We start from the raw sequence: 23,497 nt of genomic DNA, 5'->3' as shown, positions 1-23,497 counted from the left end.
GCAACTGGTATTATTAAAAAGTATATCCTTAAGTTCACTTTAAAGTCTTAGAAAAACAAAAAAGGAGCAGCAAACAGTCAGTAGACATAAACATGTACACTTGATAGAACAAATGCAAATGATTTGGAATTTGTTCAATATTGGTGATACACAATAATAATATTTAAACGTTAGACAAAATATTTGTTTGTTCATTGATATAACAGTCAAAACAATGTTGATTTCACAGGATTCTGTTTTCAGGACAGCTGGACTTTAAAGGCGGATCTAGAAGACATATTTCTGGTTCTACTTCAGTTCTGCTGATGAGGAATTTAGTTTAAAAAGGTATAAAAAAAGTAAAAACAGTATCCCGAGCAATGTCCATTACCGATCCATACTCGTCAGAAACATTTCTGATCATGCTTTGTAAAACATTTATTAGCCCATTAACTATCCAAAAAAGAAAAAAAAAAAACACAAAAAAAGGTATTTTATTCTGCCACATATTGCCTTGGTATGCAACCCATTAAAGGACATTAAAGTTAAAAAAATAAATAAATAAAATTAAAAAATGAAGGTCAAAAGAAACAAAAGGTTTTAAAAAAAATACTTAGGGCTCTGTAAAAAAAAAAAAAAATGAAGTAAAAGAAAAAAGTTTTTTTTTCTAAAAAATAAAGTAGTAAAAAAAATGCTGGTAAGTAATTGGTGCACACCAGATTGTAGCCGTTTTTCTTTTCCTAAACAGAATTTAAAAAATGTTCTGGTTACTAATTAATGAATCAATTAGTAACCAGATTTTTTTATTAGTATATTATTTCAATTTTTTTAAAGAAAAAAATAATACTTCAATTTTTCTTTTCTTCAATGTCACTTTAGGGGCTCCGTTCGTTGGGGAGTAATACCCACAATCAATATTTTTAAAAACATGTTTACCTCTGTTTGGTTGAGCAGGCCCTTAAAGGGTTAAAGAACATTGGAGTATTGTTCAACATAAAGACTTTTTTGTCTTCTTTTTAATAAAGATCATGGACTGTCACTTTGTCTCTGTGCCTTTAAACCAGGACCGTGTGTTTCCTCCTTCATCAGTTAAGTCAGAGAGGACATCTTCTTCCAGAATTTGGTGGTTTCATCCATAGTAAATACCTGCTTCGGATGACCATTTTTCTTCGCGATTATCAAAATACTTTCAAGCCGCTTCTGTATCAGCTGATGGCATTTCTCCATGCAGGCGTTCACAGGAACTGGTTGGGAAGAGTCTTTGGCTTGCTGTGTGTGCGTAGCCAATAGTCGGCATGCTTTTCATCTCCATTTTCCTGGGAAAGTTGCATGGAAGCGACTGGAGTTGTCTGAGTTTTTGTGACAAACTAGAGGAGTCATGTGACAAAAAAAAAAAATTGTGAATATGTGCAACCGCGAAAAATGAAATAAACGGGGAAACACCTTTGTCTCAGGCATTTTCCAACTGTATTTTTTCATCTTCTCAAAATTCATACTTGCATAAAGAAGTACTCAGAACTGCAATTTTGAGCTTAATTTTCTTTATATATGGCTTCCATTATTAAGAAAACTCTCACCAGAACATGTTAAATTGCGAAGTTGGTTTTTGAATGTATCAGAGCGTCTCCAACAGACTTCAAAACATCTCAGCCATGTTGTTTTCCTGTCCATTTGCACCATCAGATATTCTGTCTAAAAATACTTCCTACTGTGAAAGGCTGTTGTTATCTCTGACATAGATTGACTTTAAACCATTAGCTAATAGTTTATGCTTTAGCTGTGCATCCTCCCACAGGAGGCACTCTACTCTCACCGGTCAGACAAAACTGCACAAACACAGTGAGCAAATGTTGCTACAAGTACATATCCAGTGCTGTGTAGTAAAAGAAAAAGAAACTAAGATTTAGCCATTAAAATTCCACCCTGATAACTGAAACAATATTCACTTTGGTGAATAATGTTTCCCAGGATTTCCATTCTAAATACCCCAATGGTTGTTAAACCTTTCTCCCAAATAGATGAAAGTTCTGACTTAAATAGTTTGTCTCGAAGCCTTAAAGTCTCCCTGCAACATTTTTTTTATTAAAAAAAAATAGGGTTCTCAGTAGTGTTTTAATTACGATTATGAAGTTTTTAACCAAAATCCCTCAACCCAAATGTCTTAAAAAGCTATTTTTCATGTTGATCTGAAGCCTATGTTTCCAAAATCTCCTCTGAGGGGGCGTGGCTTTAGGAGCTGAGCAGCCCCGTCTGATCCCCCCCATCTGATTATGATAGCTCTGTGTCTCACCAGCATAGATCTTCACGTCTGCTACATAAAAACATCCATCAATCTGGGTAATGTCCAGCCGTATGGTTCTGATCCGGATGTCAGCTGGACGAGGAAGTGAAGATCTTCATGGACAGAACTTCCTCCAAAATCCTGATTCTTTCTCCTTCCAGTTCACCAAAGACTCTTTTAGCTAATTCTCCAATGTTTATTGACTGTGATCAATACATTCAATCATTGGTTTCTCAGAGTTCTTGATAAAATAATCAAAGCTAACATCAAAATGCTCTTTCATTGATTTACAATCCTTTCCAACTGCGGTCAAATGAGCCGCCGTTCACATTTCCGTGGTCACATCAAGAAGCTCCGTGGAGTCTGGTGGAGATTTTCCAGCGTTCTCAGTCCTGCTACCGTAAGTATTGGATGAAACTCACACCAAAAATCCAGTGATGCTGATTTGACCACAGAAATGTGAACGGCGGCTCATTTGACTGCAGTCAATGTGAAGATACCATCTTCTCTTCTCCAGAACCTGAACTAGACACTAGGAACAGATGAGGGTTTAGTGCATGTGCAGCAGAGCTGTTGATGGAAAGAAGATATCAAAAGTGGAACTTTAAGAGTCTAATTTTCAGTTCATTTTTTCACCTTTTTGTTTCTCTCTGAGTTTTTCCCTCTTTAAGTTTAGTTATTAAGTTAAGTGTCTGCACCAAGGCTGGTCTATTGGTTCTTACACCACCAGTTCTTGAGAAACCCATCCTAAAATTACCCATTTGTTCGAAAGATTTTTAAGCTTCTCGTCGTATTTTGCATCTTCACTGATGCTAGTTGTACCAGTTTTCCATGTATTCTGCAGAGCTAGCTTTTTCTAAAGCTCCAGTCTCAGTTTTCTCCCTCCTGACTCTGGAGTTGGTCTGGCTGTAGACCGGATTTCAGAGTCTGCTCCGGATCTCTCCCTGTTAACTGTCAGTGTTTAGATTATTCAGAGACTGTTTTGGCTGTTTGCTGAAGATTAATTAAATCTTATGCTAAATCTTTTCCTCGGGTTCCGTGTGCTGCACTTAAGCCCCTCATAAGCGCTTTACATCTTTTGTGGTTTGTGTTGCAGGATCTGAGCTCTGAATAAACACTGACGGCTGAGTGAAAGCGCTGCAGAATGTGTTGGAAACACCTCCAGCTCCTCTAAGATCAGTGAGAACATCTTTCCCTCCTGGTTTTGGAACACTGCATGGAAACATGACATATGGTCTTAAAGTCTCAGATCAAATACATTTGGGCTGTTTGGCATGTGAGGAGCTGTGTTACATGTTTCAATCAGCTTTTCTGTCACATTTTATCACCTGGTTTAACCCTGTGTAGCACAGGGCCTTTGATGGGTTTTTGCTCTAATAGTTTGTCTTTAAGAAATACTTGATATCTATTTTGTAGTAAAACCCCAGCCTCTATTTTAATACACAATAATTAAACAATTAAAACTGTCCATCAACCTCAAATCCAAGTAGTAAACTTTATTTTTTTACAACAAAATTAAGTTTTATAGTAAAATATCAAACATGTAGAGACATTATATCCAAAAATAAAGCAAAAAAAAAAAACTCAAAACTTAGTTAAAAATGTCAGATGAACCTCCACTAAACTGTAAATCTTCATATACAGTCTGGATCATCCATAAAGTAGGATATTTAGATCTCTAAATAAGTTTTTATACAGTCAAAAATGTTATAAACTTTGAAAATAACAAACAGGTTATAATTGCATATCGAGCATATAACTTCTTACTAGCAAATAATATCCAGAAAGTATTCATCATGGGAGAAAGTTCACATAAACTAAAACAATCAGAAAAATGTAAACTACTAATGGTGTGACCAAACCAGAGAGGATTTTGTGCGACTGTGTGTGCAGCAACATTCTAGAAGAGTCTAGCATCTGAACAAAAACAATACAAAGGTATTCTAAAGTTTAAAATGGCTTTAAGTATGTGAGAATGACACAAAACAAGAATATATGATGAATATTAACATATATGAAGATTATTCAGTCATTAACAAAACCAGCCAAATATTAAACATGAATAGACATTTATATATATATATATATTTAAGTGATTGCCACTACCTTTTTTCCACTGTAATTTATATTATTAATAGAGCTGTCAGGCGATTAAAATTTTTAATCGCGATTAATCGCATTTGTCCACAGTTACCTCGCGATTAATCGCAAATTTACATGTGGCCTTTTTTTAAGGAAAAAACATGTGTGGTTCGTGGAATTTAGTAGTTCTACATTAATTATGAAAACAAGAATGACAAAATTAATAGTTTTCATCAGAAATACTTTATTTTGTAACATTGTATTGAGATAAACTTTCTTAACAATAAAAGGCTGTAACATAAAATGCCTAACAAAAGCCCAAGTGCAAGTGAAGGGCATTTTAAATTCAAAACTTCAATCAACGTTCAGTAAAATAAAATAAAAAACATCAAAAATCAAATTTCCATAACACTTTCATGTTCATTTTTTGTCAGGACCAAATCTTTTCCTCCTCTGCTGAACTACAGTAATAAATGAAATAGAGATTTATCATTTCCAATTAACTTTTGTTTTTTAAAACATTAAAGACTGAGAAAAGCGGGATACACTGTGGATAGTTTGACAGTCTGTTACTGCCGCCGCGTTCTCTGGCTGCAGCTCGATGCAGCGACGTGTCCAGCGGAGCTCATCATGAATATGCCGGCAGACAGACCGCTATGCTGGGGCTGGATCACGCTTAAACCTCCAGAACATTTAAAACGTCCCCCGGTGCGCTTGCTGTTCGGAACGTCGGGGGTCCGCAGCTCTCGGGACGCGGCGCCGGACACGAGCCGGTACCACCAGACGTGGTACTGGACGCGAACCGTAGCCGGGTTAGGGTGCAGGAGCTCTCCAGGTCCTAGCGCCGGTCCGGTTTTAGCTCGCAGCTCTGAGGTTGGAGACCCGCCCGTGATCTAGTGAGAGCAGCCGGTGAGTTGGAGGGCGGGACGCCCGCGCGCGCGGTATGGAAAGGCACGTATGAGAAAGTCCGCGATTAATGCGTCAAAAAAATTGGCGGCGTCAAGCACACGTCAGATTAATGCGTTTTTAACGCGACAAATCTGACAGCCCTAATTATTAACATTATCATTATTTAAAATCATTATTAAAAGTAGTGTTTTCTATATTGATTATTAGTATTTATATTTACACTTTGTCTTTCAAGGGCAAGCTTCAATAAGCTCTGCTCAGGCATTTCATTAGCTTAATGAACAACACCTGCATGCATGTTGCTCCTCCCAAACAGGAAGTCACGTCAATAAAGAGCACTCAAAATAATTGTTTCTTAAATTAAAGCCTAAAAAATAATCAAGTTTGATTTGTTTTCAATACATCTCTGACAGAAGAAACTACACTGAAGCTAATTTAACATAGTTTTATTTAAAAAAAAAATGAGAACTATATTATTACCATGTGACAGCACAACAAATTTAGATTTACAAAGACATAAAGTGCTCAAATGAATTTAGCTGGTAGAAATTTAGCACAAAAGTGTTAAGTCTTTGTGTCAGTAGTTTTTGAAGGTGCCCCCCCGCCGCCTTTCGCTGCTTGATATTCTCAAAGACCCAAACACTACGAACGTGAACGTGCTGGTGAGTCTCCAGAGCGAGAGGACAGACACATCAGAGCATCACACACAAAGAAACAGCTTTACAGCAGGAAAAAGAAAGGCTAGATCACAGCATTCTGATGTTCAAATCACAGAAAATATGTGTAATTACTGGCCCAAAAACCATCTCTTCAATCAAAAGACCCCAGGATAGAATAAAGAGCCAACACCAGGGGACTCTTCTACCCACAGATTGATGACTCTTCTTAACTCCACTAAAGGAAATCGCCAAAGAAACGTGCCGTCCTCTACACCTGCCGGTTACATTTACCTTTAAGACCATCCGCCGTTTCTTACACACAGATCCAGTGCACTCTATTGAATTAGTGTTCCATCTATGTGCTGCAGATCTGCATTTCCATCCAGATAAAAGTCTCATTCACTGCAAAACATTTCTGCACGTTCTTCCCAATCAGCCAAACATGCTGCATATTGGATTCCTGATCACAGTCAATTCTCGGTTGTCTTTGGCAATAAAGTCACCATATGCATCTTGTAAATGTACTATATGTGACTGCCAAAGGAAGAAGGCCTTGTTTTTATGTTCTGGCTTTGTGTTCTGCTACCGCTCAGAAGGCAGAAAAGAATTTGTTTGATAGAGACCGTGCACATTAATGAACATTGATCCAGACAGTGATAGATGGAAGTATGCAGGAGTATAACAATCATGCTAATTTACATCCTTAGTAGACAGGAGAAAACTAGAACTTAATGAGACATTGGATAAGACATAACAATAAGAGAACACCACAGGACACTACAAGCTTAAAATATATATGGTTACAGGACTGATTTGCCTTAAACCAAACTTTGAGGAGAGTCTTGATTTTTTAATGTGGGATATTTCCTTACAGAGAGTGGGAGATCATTCAAAATAGTACTGGCTTTTACTCGAACGTCTACAGTTTTTCTGTAGAGGACTTCACAGTGATCACTATAGGAGGCCCTGCTACTAAAACTGTCAGTTCTATTTAATTAGCAAGCACATTTTAGGCATTTAAAACTCCCAAAATTCGATAAGTTGTACTTTGGAACCTATTTTGAGGCTCAGAATGAAAATTTTGGACAAAGCTTGTTTAATACCTTAATAGAAATAAAAACCATATATCTAAGCATTATGTTATTACATGTTGTCCTAATTCCTAATAAGTAAAACAAATCAAGACACTGATCCAAATATGTGTAAATCAAGTTTAAATATATTTTTATTTTTGATTTCTTTTTATATTTTCCTAACTTTTTCTTTTTTTAAATTAAAGGAGTCCTTAAAGGATAACCAAACCCTAAATCAACTTTTTTGCCTGTTGACCTCTATGAATGGTGTTTTAAAAGTGCTGTCTGTTAATCATCGTCAATTTTTTAAATAATCTTTTTTTTAATAATCATCTTTAAAAGACCACAGGGAACGCTTTAAAAATTGATCAAAGGGTGATCGGAGTGGGACTTTTAATACAGTTACTCTGGAAAAAGTAAATGTGAAACTGCAGAAAATGTTTCAATAAGCATTTATGATGTTTCAAATGTAATGATTCACATTTTAATTGATTACTATGGTCTCTGCGTCAGTATTAAATCGGTTTATTTTATACTTTAGTGGAAGAGCTTTCAATGTGGCTGTCGCTTCCTTAACCTCTGCAATAGAAAATCTATCTTGTGGCGTTCCCCAAGGTTCTGTACTTGGCCCTATTTTATTCATCTCATATATGATTCCCGTTGGGAGACTCAGTACTCAGTTCATCCACATTTCCTATCATTCTATGCAAATGATATCCAGCTTTATTGTTCTTTCCTGGAAGAGGATTATTGGAAACTAAACTATCTGTTGAATTGTTAGACCAGCATTAGAACATGGCTGTGTAAGAATCATTTACTCTTAAACACCCAGAAAACAGAGACAATGATTCTTGCTCTAGAAAATAAAATTCCCTCCATCAGACAACACCTCGACTTTTTTTGTTATTCTTTCCAGTTAAGTCTTACAAACCTCAGTGGGTTGTTTGAAAAGTCTTTATCCTGGAAAATCACTTAAAACAGATAAAAAAAAAAATGCTTTAATCATCTGAGGAATGTGGCAAATAGCAAAAGTATTTTGTCACGATCTGACCCAGAAATGACTATGCATGCTTTTATTTCCTCTTGTTTAGATTACTGTAACTCTCTTTTTACCTGCTTTAACAAACTGTTGTAAACCGTCTTGTCCTAAACTCTGCACATCATTCCACTGTCTGCTTTACATCGGTTACCTGTCAAATTGATTTTTAAAAATTGTGCTTTAGAGCCATGGTCAAACCCTGATGAACATCTCTGACCTTTAAACCTCATACTCTTCGGCCCGATCCCTGACATCTTTCAACCAAAATCTAAGAATTTCCAAAAAGATATCTCTCTTTTCTTTTTAGGAAGTCCCTCCCACTGTCACTGTGTCACATTTTTATTATTATTTTTGGATTTTATTACCTCTCTGTTTTGATTTGATTTTTTTTTTTTTTTTGTAAAGGACTTTGTGATTCTTTCTGGGAAAAGTGCTTTAGATATAAAGACATTCTATTCTATTATGTGTGGGACATTTAAATGTATTACTAATTACCATGATAAAAGGAAATTAGACTTTTATTTACCCTTGTATGGACTTTATTAAGACAAAAAGGTGTTGTGTTTATAGGAATAAAAAAGTGGCATTCTTAAAACCTCACAAACAATTTCGCTATTAAAAAGATGGTATAAAAAACTAGTATTTAAAAATTATAAGTTGTGTTAAAAAGATATAAGTAATTCTGTGACTTGAATGGCCAATGTTGTGTTTTTGCTAAAGAGGCGTTCTCCTTCACTCGTGTGTTACACGGTTTTGTTTATTATGTATGGATGACTCTTGTTTATCATGGATATGGTGGGACATGAGAGAAGAAATAAAGTGAAATTCTATTCTATTCAGTGACCTGAGAGAGTTCCTGCTGTAGTAAAATAACCAAAAACATGAAATTTCCCCCAGAATGTTCTGAAACGTAACCACTCCAGAGGAGAACAATGTGGTAAAAAGGAAAGACCTGGAACCAGTCAGGAATAATTTTGCAGTTCAGTAAGAATGAAAAAAGCTTGGAATGAGTCAAAGGCATAAATATGAGTGACTGGAGGAAATGGGAGTCATGGCCAAATGTGGCCCCAGAATGACCCGCGTGCTACAGGGTCCTGTCAGAAAACATTACCCACAAGCCCCTTTCTGACTCGTTTATTCAATCCGAGCTCACAAACCGTCACCCTGATGTGATAATTTGTCAGAGGAAGCAGAAAAATGGATTTACAGTTTGTCAAGAAAGATTGACAGAAACAATAATAAAACAGAAAAGCTCATTATGTCTTGTGCAGTTAACTGCACTTACTAGGTATTATTCAATGTAATAAGGAGATTTAAAAAGTGTCATGTGTATTAGAGCCATCGGGATTCAGGACCTTTACTAGTGTACACATTTGTTGAGTATATGTTCAGCAGAACGTCTGAAGTCTTCTCTTACGCAGCCATCTGCTGTGTGTGGGTGGACAGAAGACAAACATACAAATGCTGGAGGGTTTTATCTAAATAAAGTAAATAATAGTAATATAAATGCTGTGGAGACTTTCCTCTAAACAACATTTCATCCACCATAGACCCTTTTCACGGTGACGTCAGACAAAATATAGACAGGGCTGGAAAAGTGAATAGTGACTTCCAGCGTTAGAACGGCAAAGCTGACAGCTGAACGATGTTTGACACAATTTTAGGTAAATAATAAAAGGTAACCTTATCAATTTAAATAGAAAAACGTACAATATTTATTTGACGAAAGTCCTGCTGAACTGTATTTTTATTTCCTATCTTAGATCGTTCACAAATCGAAATACAAGTTTGAATAATTCTTCCATATTTGAGGTTTTATTCAAAATATTGACCTTTCATTTGAGCAGATGAGATTACTGGTTTTATTTTGGCTGATGTTATTTACATGTATTTTAAATGCAATCGAGCACTAAAAATGATGGAAATTCATGTTGGCCACATTTTAAGAAGACGCACATCGCTGCATGCCTGTACGCATTTTAATCGCTTACCAGAATACATTTTCTTGTTCTACTGGATATTTTAGGGAATAATTGTAAGAACAGGAATGGTTTGGTTCAGTGAAAATGTTCAGAGCAGCTATTGAGCCACATATTTTCAGCTTCCAAAATAAGAGCGGCCCGGTAAAAAAAACCCTCTCTGATTGAACGTATTTTATAACACTACGTATAAATAGTCACTTTCATATTTTTTTCAACAGTTTTAATTAATTTGATCATTTTTTACCTTAATTTCTCCGTAGATTAGACACAGTTATGAACAAAAACAAGGAGTAAAATATTAGAACCACGGCTGAGCTAACAGCAGCTCACTGACCGCAGTAGAAAACATTACAACAGTAATAAGTTTGACTTTAATGTGAGAAACGCTGGAATTCTCTGACTTTTGATCTGTTTACAAGGATTAGTGAGCATGGAAATTTAGTCAACTTTTAACTGGTGAGAAAAGATTTTCTGCAGCTCCACGTCTCATAGCCAAAGCTAATGCTAGTTAGCATTAGCACAGATTAAAAGAATAAAATCATAATTACCTTCATAATCAAACAAGCAGCATTCAATGAAGTCCTGTAACCTTTATCTAACTTTAACCAGGTTGTCAGAGAGAAATAATCCACGACTGGTTGGTATCATCCAATTTGGGGAAGTAGCTGCAGCAGCTGCTGCGTTCTGACTGCAGACAGGATTACTGACATTTGTACTTTGATTTGTGAACGATCTAGGAGGGAACAATGAATACAACCAGATAGGACTTTTATAAAATGCATATTCTAAAAATTTTGGTTGCAGCTGGTTACTTTTTATTATTTACACAAAATTGCTTAAAACTTTGTTTGAACTGTGGTTCTAAACCAAAGACACCAGAAGCCACTCTGCACTGGAGCGTCGATGTGTGACGTGAAAAGGGTTTATTGTTTCAGGAAAATGATTTCTGTTGTCCTGTGATGAAACTTTCATCCTCACATCAGTAACAGAAGGATTTCATATACTAAATGAAGACTTTTTATACAAATATGAACACATAGATTGATACATTTAGCTTACATTAACCCACTTTTTGAATCCTAACGTTGAGTTAATAGAAGTCTGAAATGCTATATAAATAAAACTGAACTGAAAACATGTTTGTGTCAAACCTTCAAGTCTTCTTAATCACCGTGTTTCTCTCAGCTCTAAAAGCTCCTCCAACAGTTTAAACTTCGTTAGTGTCTGAGTTGTTGGAAATAAGCATCAGTTTTAAATGATAGCAAAGTGAAAGTCCAATAAACTAATAAAGGAAATAACTCTTCAGGAGCAGTGACAGTTAGTTTCTGAAGATGCTTTAGAGGACTGGCAGCCCTGCACTGTCACCAACAGTTCCCGTTTTCCACAGACTGCAATAGTCGAAGATAAACAACTTTTTATTTTACTGTGAGAAATGTCAAGTTGTGATGCTAAAATCATCATTTTACAGCAAAATCTATGAACACAAATCTTTACTGTGACATTTGGATAATTTGTGCAGTTATTAAAAATAAATTACCTTCTTCATTTGCATTCTAATGATTAGGATTTGACTTTTAATTTATTCTCGTCGTGTTTTTTTAGTCTTTGAGACAAAAAAAATAAAACAAACAGTCAGATGACGAAAGAAGAAAGTGATTATAATGCTTCAACCATGAAGAGCCTCCACTCAGCTGGTTTTGTCCCTAAAATGTCAACATATAGACATTCACATAAAGCAGAACCCTTTCTTCTCTTTTACTTTTAAGTTTCCAATTAGAGGATTTGTGCTGACATTTTCAGAAAATGAATCTCCGAGTTGCTTTAATGAATTCTTAAACTATTTCTGTTCCACTAAACGTGCCACAGAAAGCTGTACGTGTGAACGCTTGTGTTTTTACACTCACCTCTCTCCACTGTTTGGTTTCAACACCCTGCGTGTAGAGCACACACACTAGGAAGAAGAACACAGGAACCAAAAAGTTCAAATGTACTGAAAGAAACACAAATGACACCCCTGCAGGTAGAAAAAGGTGCCACAAAAACGACTAGAAATAGAACCCAAAACAGAGTACTCACTTGGATCGGACTTTGAGAATGTGTCTTTATCAAGCAGATGTCTGAAAAAAGAAACAAGAGATCAACTGTTAGTCAATTGGACAAATATTTACCTCACAGCTTGAACTAATTCAGAAAAGGACATTATTTCAATTAAAAAAAACACACACATTATCCCTAAAAACATTTTAAAGATGCATTTGTTAATGACAATTCTGCATGAAAGTTTTTTTCACCATAATTCAAAGTAACATGCAATTCTCAATATTCAATCTGCCATTTGATCATGAAATCTGACGATGTATTTTGCAATTTATCCATCTTCCTCCGCTTCATCCGGGACCGGGTCTCGGGGCAGCAGTCTAAGCAAAGATGTCCAGACTTCCCTCTCCCCGCTCACCTACTCCAGCTCCTCTGAGGGGACCCCGAGGGGTTCCCAGGCCAGCCGAGAGACGTAGTCTCTCCAGCGTGTCCTGGGTCTTCTCTGGCGTCTCTGCCCAGTGGGAGAACCGGAGGAGGCTTCTGGACCAGATTCCCCAAGCCACCTTGGCAGCAGCTCTACTCTGAGCTCTCTGGGTGACTGACCTCCTCACTCCATCTCTAAAGGAGCGTCCAGACACCCTACAGATAAACTCATTTCAGACGCTTGTATTTAGGATCTCGTTCTTTCAGTCATGACCCAGAGCTCATGACCATAGGTGAGTACTGAAACAAAGATCAACCGGTAAATTGAGAGCTTTGCTTTCTGGCTCGGCTCTCTCTTCACCAAACGGACCGGTACAGCGACCGCATAACGATGGACGCCGCTCCAATCCACCTGTCAATCTCACGCTCCGATCTTCCCTCAATCGTGAACAAGATCCCAAGATATTTAAACTCCTCCACCTGAGGCAGGAGCACTCCGCCCACCGAGAGAGGACAAACTACTCAGAATTCAATCAATAAAAACAAAACCAAATGCATTTTTCATTTTCATGGGTTTAAAACCAAAATTTAAAGGAAAATGTAAATTGTAAAATTCATTTTCAAATTGCAAACTGAACTGTCAATTAAGAATTGCACATTACTCTGAATTATGGGTGAAGAAATGTCCAGAACTCTGATTTAAGTTGATGAATTTAAATATTTTTCTCTAAGATTAGAATCACTAATCTACTCATTTCTGAAATTCCACAAACTTTTTTTACTATAAAAGTACCCACTTGGTTTTGTAATTTGGCAAATTTGACCCCAACTTTGACTGTATGAAAAGCTAATGCTGCAAATGAGCTCTTGTTGAAAGCATAATGATGTGGTCATTGGACTGCTGCTCTGCTGTATGTATATTTTTATATCTGTCCTTACTAAATAAATAAATTCAATTCAGCTGCAGATGAAAATAAGTTTTGTACGTATACATTTATCATTTTAGGTAAATTTTTTTGCAGAAATTCTGCACATTTTTTCAAAACAAAAATTGCAGACTTTACATGGTACTTAAATCAGTTAAATGCACAAGAAGTACAATTATCTAAAAGTTCATAAACATTAGCAGTCTAGTCTAAAAAGGTATGTAAACGTAAAGCTTGCAATAAACAAGAATTTCTACATTTAAAGTGCTTTAATTTGAGTGGCTGAGTACTGCCTCTCATCCTGGTTGTGGAACTATTATCACACCTGAAAACAGCTGAAGGAAATGAATCAAACCCACAGAGATAAGCTGCAATAAACTTTAAATTAAATGTGAAGCAACCTTCAGCATGAGAAGAAAACCAATTGCCCTCCATCCCCTTAACATCATTTTTTTAATACCGCTGTCGGTTTGATCAGTCTGGATGCTGACAGCAGGATGAGAAAAAGGACAGCAGAGCACAGCTGAGCTCTTTTTCCAGAATACAGAAACACCAAATATGTACGTGGCAACAAAACGTCTTTACCTTCTGTGGCGACTCACAAAAGTCATCCCTGATATGATTCCAGGGAGAACCAAAGTGCTAAAGGCAAACTTGTTTCACTCCATATTTCATGTTTTCCTGACCGATACATGAGTATTTCAAAACTTTTAGGATTAAATTCTTTAGAGAAGATTCATAATAAAGTTTTAGAAAAAAAAACTCAGTTAGAGACCAGCTGAGGTTAAGGTCAGGGAAATCTTTAGTCCTTTTTGCAAACATGAAAGAAAAAAAAAGCAAAAGTACACAATAAACATGTAAAGTGTCAACTTTTTTTTAAATCACCACTGCTCAGAGTGAATGATGACATTTCCTACGTTCTTCTTTGTTCTAAGGCTGGTGAGCCTGAGGAGGTCATGCTGCTCCTCCAACAGGAACAGCTGCAGACAGAGGAGTCAGAGAGGAGCTGCTGAAGCTGCAAATGTCAGAATACAGAGTAATAATTGCAGGTTTAACCTAATATTGGAATGAATGAGGGCTGCCACGATTAGACGATTAGTCACGACTACGTCCATTAATAAAACAGTTGATGGTTGTGTCCAAATCCCCCCTAACTACTAAAAACCTATATAGTGCGTTCCATATAGTCCCCTGGATTTTAATGGGTATTCAGACACGATGCTCACTGCTTTTCTTTTCTTTTTCCAAACACCGGATATGACGTCACAATCAAATCAATACGAACATTTCACGACGTTTATTTACTGTGTTCCGATCGTGAAAATGAGGATGGTTTATTTAAAAAATACATTTAAACACGTTTTTTTGTTCAAAATTGTTTGACTGCAATGCATTGTGGTCTATATTACCTAATCTAGTGAGCATCAATGCACACTAGTTTTTCACAAAGACTTCTGGGAAATTTCTAGTGCACTTGGTTTTGGAATTAGTAGATTCAGACAGAGAACGCACCATAGTGAGTAGGAGGGGATCTGGACATGACTGATTCAGTCCTGCTTCCTGTCTTTTTCTCATCGTATCTTCAAACCAAAAGCATAGCTAAATGCTGCCAAAAATTATTATTTTAATAGTCGACTAATCACAGACCATTTTTTTTCGATTAGTCAACTAATCGGGTCATGCGCAAACTGGGTGTTAAGCACACATCTTAACCATCATTAACTTTAAACTAACTAAAAACTAGACATATAGCTTTACCTACAATTATGCTGTGAATGCTGTAAGCCACATTTGGCCACTGAAGATGCTAGTGCTGATAGCTCAAGATGCTGAAATTTTTAGCTGAAAACGCTGAAGCTAATAGCCAGCTAAAATATTAGTTAATTGCCAAATTTGCCTAAAGAAAATGGAAAAAAAAATCCTAACTTAGCCAAAACAGCTAGCATGCAGCTGAAATATTAGCTAAATTTCAAAATTAGTCTAAAAAACAAAAAAGCCTAAATTAACCAAAATAGGTAGCGTGTAGCTGAAATATTTGCTAAACTTCAAAATAGCCTAAAAAACAAAGGAAAAAATCCTAACTTGGCCAAAACAGCTAGCATGCAGCTGAAATATCAGCCAAACTCCAAAATTGCCTAAAGAACAAAAAAAATCCTATATTAGTTGAAATAGCTAGCAGGCAGCTGAATTATTAGCGAAACTTCAAACTTAGTCTAAAAAACAAACAATAAAAAAAAAACCTAACTTAGCCAAACCAGCTAGCATGCAGCTAAAATATTAGCTAAACTCCGAAATAGCCTAAAGAAAACCTCAATAAATGCCAAACTAGTTCAAAGAGAATAATGTCATTATAACTTTCAGCTTTACTACATGTACAATCTGTCTCCATATAATATAAAGCAACAACTAACTGACTATTAAGTTAGTCGATGTCTAATCGTGGCAGCCCTAATACCAACCCTCATCACTACAGTCTTCTACTCCTTTCCTTTCATTCTTGCCGACACTCTTTAGTCACACATCACACCTGTAACCTTCCTCCACCTGTTCTAACCTGCGTGTGTGCCTCTTCACCTCGTTCCTGCACTCTGTTGATCTGACCTGTTGACCCCCAGTACTTAAAGTCCTCCTCGTTCCTCGCCTCTGCTCCCTGTAACCTCCCGTTCCACTTCAGCTTCTCTCATTTTCACATAGATTCTCTGTCTCGCTGTGACTGACTTTCATTCCTCTCATTTCCAGAGCAAACCTCTACTTCTCTAGATATTCCACCAGCTGCTCTCACAACAAATCACAATATCATCTGTGACCCACAGAGATTCCTACAGAGATTCCTGTCTAACCTCACCAGGGATCAGCTCAAAGCTGATCCTTTAACCTCTCTGTTACGCCTACAGTACATCTCACCTCTGTCTTCCAGCGCTCATATATGTCCTAAAAAACTCCAACATTCTTCCCTGTCCCTCCAGAGTCCTTTCTTTGTATCCTTCTGGATTCTGCCAGTAATAATCTGCATTTATTTCCACTTACAAATCAACCAGAACAGAGTTTACTTATTTGAAATTTAAATTCAAATCCATATAAAGTATATTAGACATTTTTCTTTAAGCTAAATTTTGATTATCTGTGTGACATCTGGCGTAAGGCTTTGTTTTATTCGTTTTGGATGCGTACAGATGAACATATGTGTGTAAAATACTGTAACAAATAAATTAAAAAGTTCCACTTAAGAGTGAGCCAGATGACTGCAATGCCTCTGAAAGTAAAACTTGTAACCGTCGTACTTCCAATTGCGTCTGGTTTTGAAGAATCACTATTTCCCTTCAAGTTTTCATCCTGACTTTGGAGTAGATGTTTTGATCTTTAATTTAACCCCATTAGTGTCAAAAGACGCAATGCCTTTGATTGTGTTGGAGCTCTCCGGAGGGCCTCTTGGCTCAGACTCGTACAGGTCTTTCATCTGAGACAACAGAGAACGATTCATCACTCTCTGACAGCTGAGACTGAAGGTGTTTACCTCTCTGGAAGTGTTCGTGCTACACAAAGACCGCAACACGGTTTGTCTGGAGCTTGAGGGAGTAAACATGCTTGGTGGCCTCGTACATGTCGGAATCTGGACGTTGAACGTTGTGTTGTTCTGACCTCAGAGTAGTTGTGCCCTTTGTGTGTGATGGTTACAAATGTGTTCTATGGCAAGCCTTTTTATCGTTTAATCGATATCCTTGATTTTAGGCTGTTTTAAGCCTAACTAGTAATGCCAAAAGTACAACTTTTTTACTAGTGGAACATATTTTTGCTTACTAGTTAACTAGTAATGTCTTAAAATGTAAACTAGTGCACATTTTTTCCTCATCAACTGTTTCTAATTTATCTATTTATGCTTTTAGTCTGTTTCTTTGTGTTGTTTTTTGTTGTTTTCTGAGTGGGGGGTCCTGCAGTTGTTGTTCCAATGTAATATAACTATTACAAATGGGAAAAAAATAGGAAAAAAAATACAATTTCAATGCTGCCGTCCATGTTTTGTGCTCAGGCTTCACTGTACTCTAGGAAGTTGTTGATTTTCCGCCTAATCGTCGTTTTGTCTTAGATTTTCCTGCCCTTTTCATCTTTTTCATTACTTAATTTGCAGCGATTTTTGAAGGATCCAAATAACACTTCCATCGGGCTCACTTGACCTTTTCATGTGTATCCAGTGTTATTCCAGTCAGTGTTTGTGCGTCTTTGCTCGGTCACTGAAGTGACATGGGAGCCTTCACTCAGTGTTCTGGCCTCCGAGCGCCTTTGATTCTTGTTTTTATTTTTGCTTTGTTTCATTTTCCTCTGCTGCCATAAGCCATCAGATTTGCTCCTTCATCAGCCTCAGTCTGTTTTCATCTCTCCTCTGTTACAGTATTTCTCCCTCACAGCTTTTATGAGCAAGAAAATCCATCAATGTTTGATCATTTAAGTTCTAAGTGATTTGTTGTTGGTGATGCTCTGAGTCTATCCCAGATAGAAGTGAAACGGTTTCAGAGAATGAGAACTACATTTTTGAAAGAAATAAATAAATATGACAATGTTTATTTTTTCCTGCTTCAGAAATAGCATATCTTCAAAATCTAGATGTTTTCTTTGGTTTGTTTGGGAAAATTTGTAAATGTTAAGAGTTGTTTTAAACCCAACAACAATCAAATGGTACATTAGCATACAATCCAGACCTCCTTGTTGCTGTGGTTGGTACTTGAGGTTTGGAAAAAACTGTTTGGCAATATTATAATTATGTAAATTTGGTTTTGGGTGGTTTTAAAATAACACACAAACAACAATTTCAATTAATACTGACTTAAAAATACTGAAATTACCTATAATTACAGCCCCAAGTAAACAAACAAAATTAACCTTTTTAGTGGGTTTTTCTTTATCCCATAAAACTCTAAAATACAAAAAAATCTTACATTTTAAAGATGCTGCTTCTATTCTTAATGTTTCTCAAACTCTTCATTGGGTCCAAACAATAAAACATTAAATATAAACAAAAGTTCATTCATTAACAGAGAAATGTTGAGTTTTTTTCAGTAATTCTTTAAACGGACTTTATTGGGGACTTTGGCCACAATTGTTTGATTAACGACACACTAAAAAATTATATATGTTTGACTAGATAACAGATATGAATTCTAAGATGAATTAGTCATAAAAATTAACCATAAGAAACAGGGTTCCCACACATTTCTCATACTGAAATTCAAGACTTTAAGATCTTACAAATGAAAAATTAAGACCAGTTTCTCTGCCTTTGTTCCAGCTCTAATAACAAAAAAAAAACTAAATTCTTGAACTTCAGAACAATTACTTGTCAGTAATGGAGTAACGTAAAAAATCAAACAAATTGGTGTAAACAGTTGTCTTTTCTTTTGGTTAAATGAAACAAAACGGATAAAAAAATAATAAAAATAATAATTACTGATGCATGCGTGCTAGTGCTGGATGTGAACAAATTTATAGGGACATTTGAATCATTTACAATTTGTTAAAAACTAAGGCAAAACATTTTAGCTAAGTGCAATAATCTAAAGCTTTGACAATTAATGGGGAAAAGTTTGAAATTGTACTAATTTTAAGATTGAGATATCAAAATTGAAGACTTTTTAAGGCCTTATTTCCACATTTTCTAATTCAAGGAATTTAAGGCTTTTTAAGGGGATACCTGAAGAAAACAAAGAAATGAGACATTTGTTGTCTGATCTGCTTGTGGATGCCAAATTACTGCTGATGAAAGGGAGATGCTGATTGGTTGATTAGTTCACACAGTCTCAAACGTCTATGTTTGTATCTTGAGTTTATGTCTGTAGATTTGTGTGTGAGCACCAATAGAATGTCACATCACTGGGGGTGCCACAAATTATTCTTTTATCAGTCAACTAATCACCGATTATCGTTTCGATTAGTCGACTGATCGGATCATGCATAAACGTGATGTAAAGCACACATCTTAATCAACTTTTAAATTAGTCGTCGACAAATCATGTCAGCCCTAAACATGGGTGTATGTTTGTTTGTTTTTATCATAGGACTTTAAAAGTGTGAAGTCACAAACTATTTTTGTAAGTGTGCAAAATATTGTAACTGCAGAAATTTATGTTTAACTAAAGTAATATGTTTTTAAAGTCACACATCTGACTTACATGTAGGTTGGTGGTGCATAAGCAGGAAGTTATTCTGCTCTTTTTATTTAGAAACACATTATGTTTCCCAATGTAATAAAAGTGTGAACACCATGTTACAAATACCTACCAAAGCTGCACAGATTTTGCACACATTTTTTTTTATTTATTTCTATTTCCATGCAGAACAATTAAAATATATATATATATATTTGTTCTAAATTTGTAGTAAATAAAGAAAATTGAATTTAACAGAATGAATCCAGCTTTAGACACATAAACAACAACATACAGAAGTCGTGTTTTCATAAAGGAAATAACTTCTGTCTTTTTTTAGCATAAAATACTGGAAAAGACATCCTCCCTTCATGAAAAACAAATGCAAAGAAGGTAGACGAGTCTGAGGAGGCCCCAGTCTCCTAATCGATTCCGATGTTCCACTTCTATCTGTGTTTCAAACGTGTGGGAGTCTACCTGACCTTCGGTCGGCTCCATTTTTAAATGAGATGTTAGCTTTGAACGCAGACTGTGTTAACACTTCAGCGACCTGTCACAGAGCATGAACTGGAAATAAAAGGTGTTCTCTCATTTTCACACAGATTCTCTGTCTTGTTGAGGCTAATAGGCTGATGTGGTATTAAGGTAATACTGTACACTGTGTCTAAAGAAAGACACAATATCATTTTCAATACCGTCATTACCGACTTATTAAAGACATGAGTTCTTTCTACAAAAAATTAAATAAAATGAATTTAATACCGGAGTTTGCATGTTCTCCCCGTGCATGCGTGGGTTTTCACCGGGGACTCCGGCTTCCTCCCACCGTCCAAAAACATGCTTCATAGGTTCATTGGTGACTCTAAATTGCCCCTAGGTGTGTCTGTGAGAGTGAATGTGTGTGATTGAGGCCCTGTGACAGACTGGCGACCTGTCCAGGGTGTACCCCGCCTTCGCCCATCAGCAGCCGGGTTAGGCTCTGGCACCCCGCGACCCCGAAAGGGACAAAGCGGTCAGGAAGATGGATGAATGGATGGAATTTAATACCTAAAGATGATTGTAGGTTTAGTGGCATTAGTTGAGGTTTAAAATTTTCACTTCTAAAAAATATTAATAATAATCTGATGGGGAGTATTCTCAACATGTGACATCGGCATGTTACAGCTCGGAGGTGAGACAGACGAGTGACGGGAAGAAGGATGGAAAGTTGTGCACCAGGTGACTTAACACAACTCCCACAGTTTGGGAGGACCAAGTAAATGAAGAAGGAGAGCCCCTTAATGCCGGTGAGGTCGTTTCTAAATTATGCATCAAAATGTGACAGAGAGAAATGCCTCTAATTTAAGGACGTATTTTTGACTAATAAATAACACCAAAAAATCAGAAGAACGCCAAAGCAGCTTTCTGTCTCCGCCCCCAATTGTCAAAAGTTGTTTTCCACTTGCGCGAAGAAAATTGTGCCAGGGCCCCCACAACCGCCCATGACAAAGTGCTGGTCCTTCAAATGCACGAAGGACCAGCTCACACTCATGGAAGTACACACTCTCTCGATATACTCGATATATCGAGATGAAATGTGAAGGAATATTGAATATTAAAATATGAATACCGCCCAAGCCTAGTGGCTGACCTTCATTCCTCCACCTGCTTCCTGCTCTCACTCAGACCACTATGTCATCTGCAAACATGATGATTCCTGCAGTCAGCATCGATTCTCACCTTTACCTGCTGGTGTCTTTTAGAATGTGTGGCTTCAATGGAGCTTTTTTGTTTGCATCTGTGAGTTTGATGGATAAACTAACAGATGAGGTCAGACAGGATCCTTAATGTACTTGTGTTTGTAATAATTCTCTTCCATTCCATTAAGGCTTGCAGCTTTTGCCACTGACTTTGTTCAAACTGTTTAACATTTAAAAAGTCACTAAAAACATTCATTGTGAAGTAAGTGGACGTGTTTAATTTAGCCCTGCAGTCATAATGTTTGTGCCAAACTGAGTCAGCTGCTTTGTCCCTCCTTTTATCTGTGTCATTTCCTCCCCCTCTTTATCTGTTGGCCGTGTATTACCCCTCTAATGGTCAAACCATTATCTCGTATGCTAAGCATAGCCTCAAACTGCTTTCATCCCTTTGCCACTGCCCTTTGTTTTTCCAATATCCCATCTGACCACTCTGGTGTTCTCGCTCTGAGCAGCCGGGAGTTTCAGCCTGTTTGTGGCAACTAAAGCAACACAAACAGGTAGAGGGTCTCAGGCAGCAGGTTTGTGCACGTGTGTTTGAATGTTTCATGCTATTATTTAAGATGGCGTGTGAACGGGGCAAAACTCCTGAATTAGGGATTTTGAAACAAGGTATTTAAATTTGCTATCGTTAAAAATGACAATGAAGGAGTTTGTTTTATTCTTTTAGAAAAGTCTGTATCATTAGATGATTGTGGAAAAATGTTCCACTAAAAGATTTTTAAGCAGCCACATTTTCAGAATACTATTTCAGAATACTAGACAGAATACTATTTCTAAGAACAAGACAAAAAATGCCTTATGTGAGAGCTAAGGGAAACAAGAGTTTATTTCTTATATAAATATATTTTAGCCTCAGAGAATAAAACGCATATTTACTATTATATAACTTGGTAAGAGTTGCATCAGCATCAACTTTTGCTAACACTGACTTTGGCTGTTTAAGAAAACAAAATAGTTTGACTTTCTTACACTATTGCAAGATGCCAAATAACACAGCAGTTGTGTTTCTAAAGTCATTGCCCAAAGGGAAAATGAGACTTTTTATTCACTCTTCCATTTGTGGAGTGGTCATTTATTGCACTTTATAAAGGCTGCATCATAGTGCAAGCTAAAGTGACATAAGACAATTTTTTAGAGAAGATTAAATTCTTCAAATGAGATTAAATCTAAATATTTGTTTCTTTCTTTTCTTGATATGTATGTTATTTTTTTAATGGCGCTCAACCTGTTCATGCTGGCTGCATTTATCTGATTTTGAACCCTTCAACACCTGAGTCGGTGACGCTTAAACACAAAATCTTTTCAACGGTTGAAAAGTTACAGTACTAAAGAACAAAAGCACTGGAGCTCTGGTGTTAAAGGGTTAAGTCACTTACTAAGAGCAACCGTCAATAAATCAACACAGACTGAAAGTGAAAACCCAAACTATTCTCATTATGTACCTTTGACGGTTCTTTTCTTTAACCAACACAAAAATTTCAGTAATTTCCCCCGTCATGTTATTTTGATTTTTAGAAAGCTCTTGTGCATCATTCAAAGCAAACAAATAAACTGCACAAACAGGTTTCAGTCTGTTCAGATTACCTTAAGTGTTATTTAATCAGGAGTTGAAGCATATACTGTTGTTCAATCCACTTAAATAAAGAACAAGTCTAATAGGAAGTAGCAAAATTAACACAACAATGACAATTTTAACTAGAAAAGTTGCATTACCTGTGAAATGCTAGAGTGAATGCTTTTTGCTGAAAATGGTGATGCAATTTACTTTAATTGCTGAAGGAATTTGCTAAAAATGTCAAAATTGTAAATGGATAACAAATGAACCCAGAACGATTTAACGTTGCTAAAATATGAGTTAAACTCCAAATTAGCATAAAAAAAATAAATAAAAAAAAGCTATCTCATTGTTTAAATACTAGCTAAACTCCAAAATAGTTTAAAATTCCTTAGTAACTAAATTAGTTCAAATATTAGCCTGTTGCTAAAATAGAAGCTAAACTTTAAATTATCCTATAAAAACTTCAGTGGATAACAAACTAGCAAAAAAAAAGCTAGCTTGTTGCTTAAATACTAGCTAAACTCCAAAATAGCATAAAATTCATCAGTAAACTAAAATTAGTTAAAAACGTTAGCCTGCTCCATAGACTGTATATAAGAACTGGACAGAGCAAGCCCCCCTACTTCCGTGTTCCATATAGGAAGTACCACTGGGTTCCAAAAAGGCCAAAGTC

General features: G+C 36.4%; 1 protein-coding gene across 2 annotated transcripts in view; it reads right to left on the bottom strand.

The window, feature by feature from the left end:
• LOC112139875 (copine-5) overlaps positions 1-23,497 on the bottom strand; it is a 77,714-nt gene that overhangs the window by 15,410 nt on the left and 38,807 nt on the right. For both annotated transcript variants that reach the window (XM_024262713.2, XM_024262715.2), the window contains exons 3-4: positions 12,081-12,121; positions 11,909-11,955 (exon numbers count right to left, since the gene is read on the bottom strand). In XM_024262713.2, coding sequence (XP_024118481.1) covers positions 11,909-11,955; positions 12,081-12,121 — 88 coding nt within the window. The remainder of the gene's footprint in view (positions 1-11,908; positions 11,956-12,080; positions 12,122-23,497) is intronic.

This window comes from Oryzias melastigma, linkage group LG5, assembly GCF_002922805.2.
Source record: "Oryzias melastigma strain HK-1 linkage group LG5, ASM292280v2, whole genome shotgun sequence".
In the NCBI taxonomy this organism is placed as follows: domain Eukaryota; kingdom Metazoa; phylum Chordata; class Actinopteri; order Beloniformes; family Adrianichthyidae; genus Oryzias; species Oryzias melastigma.
This window is presented reverse-complemented; position numbering and strand designations above follow the sequence as displayed.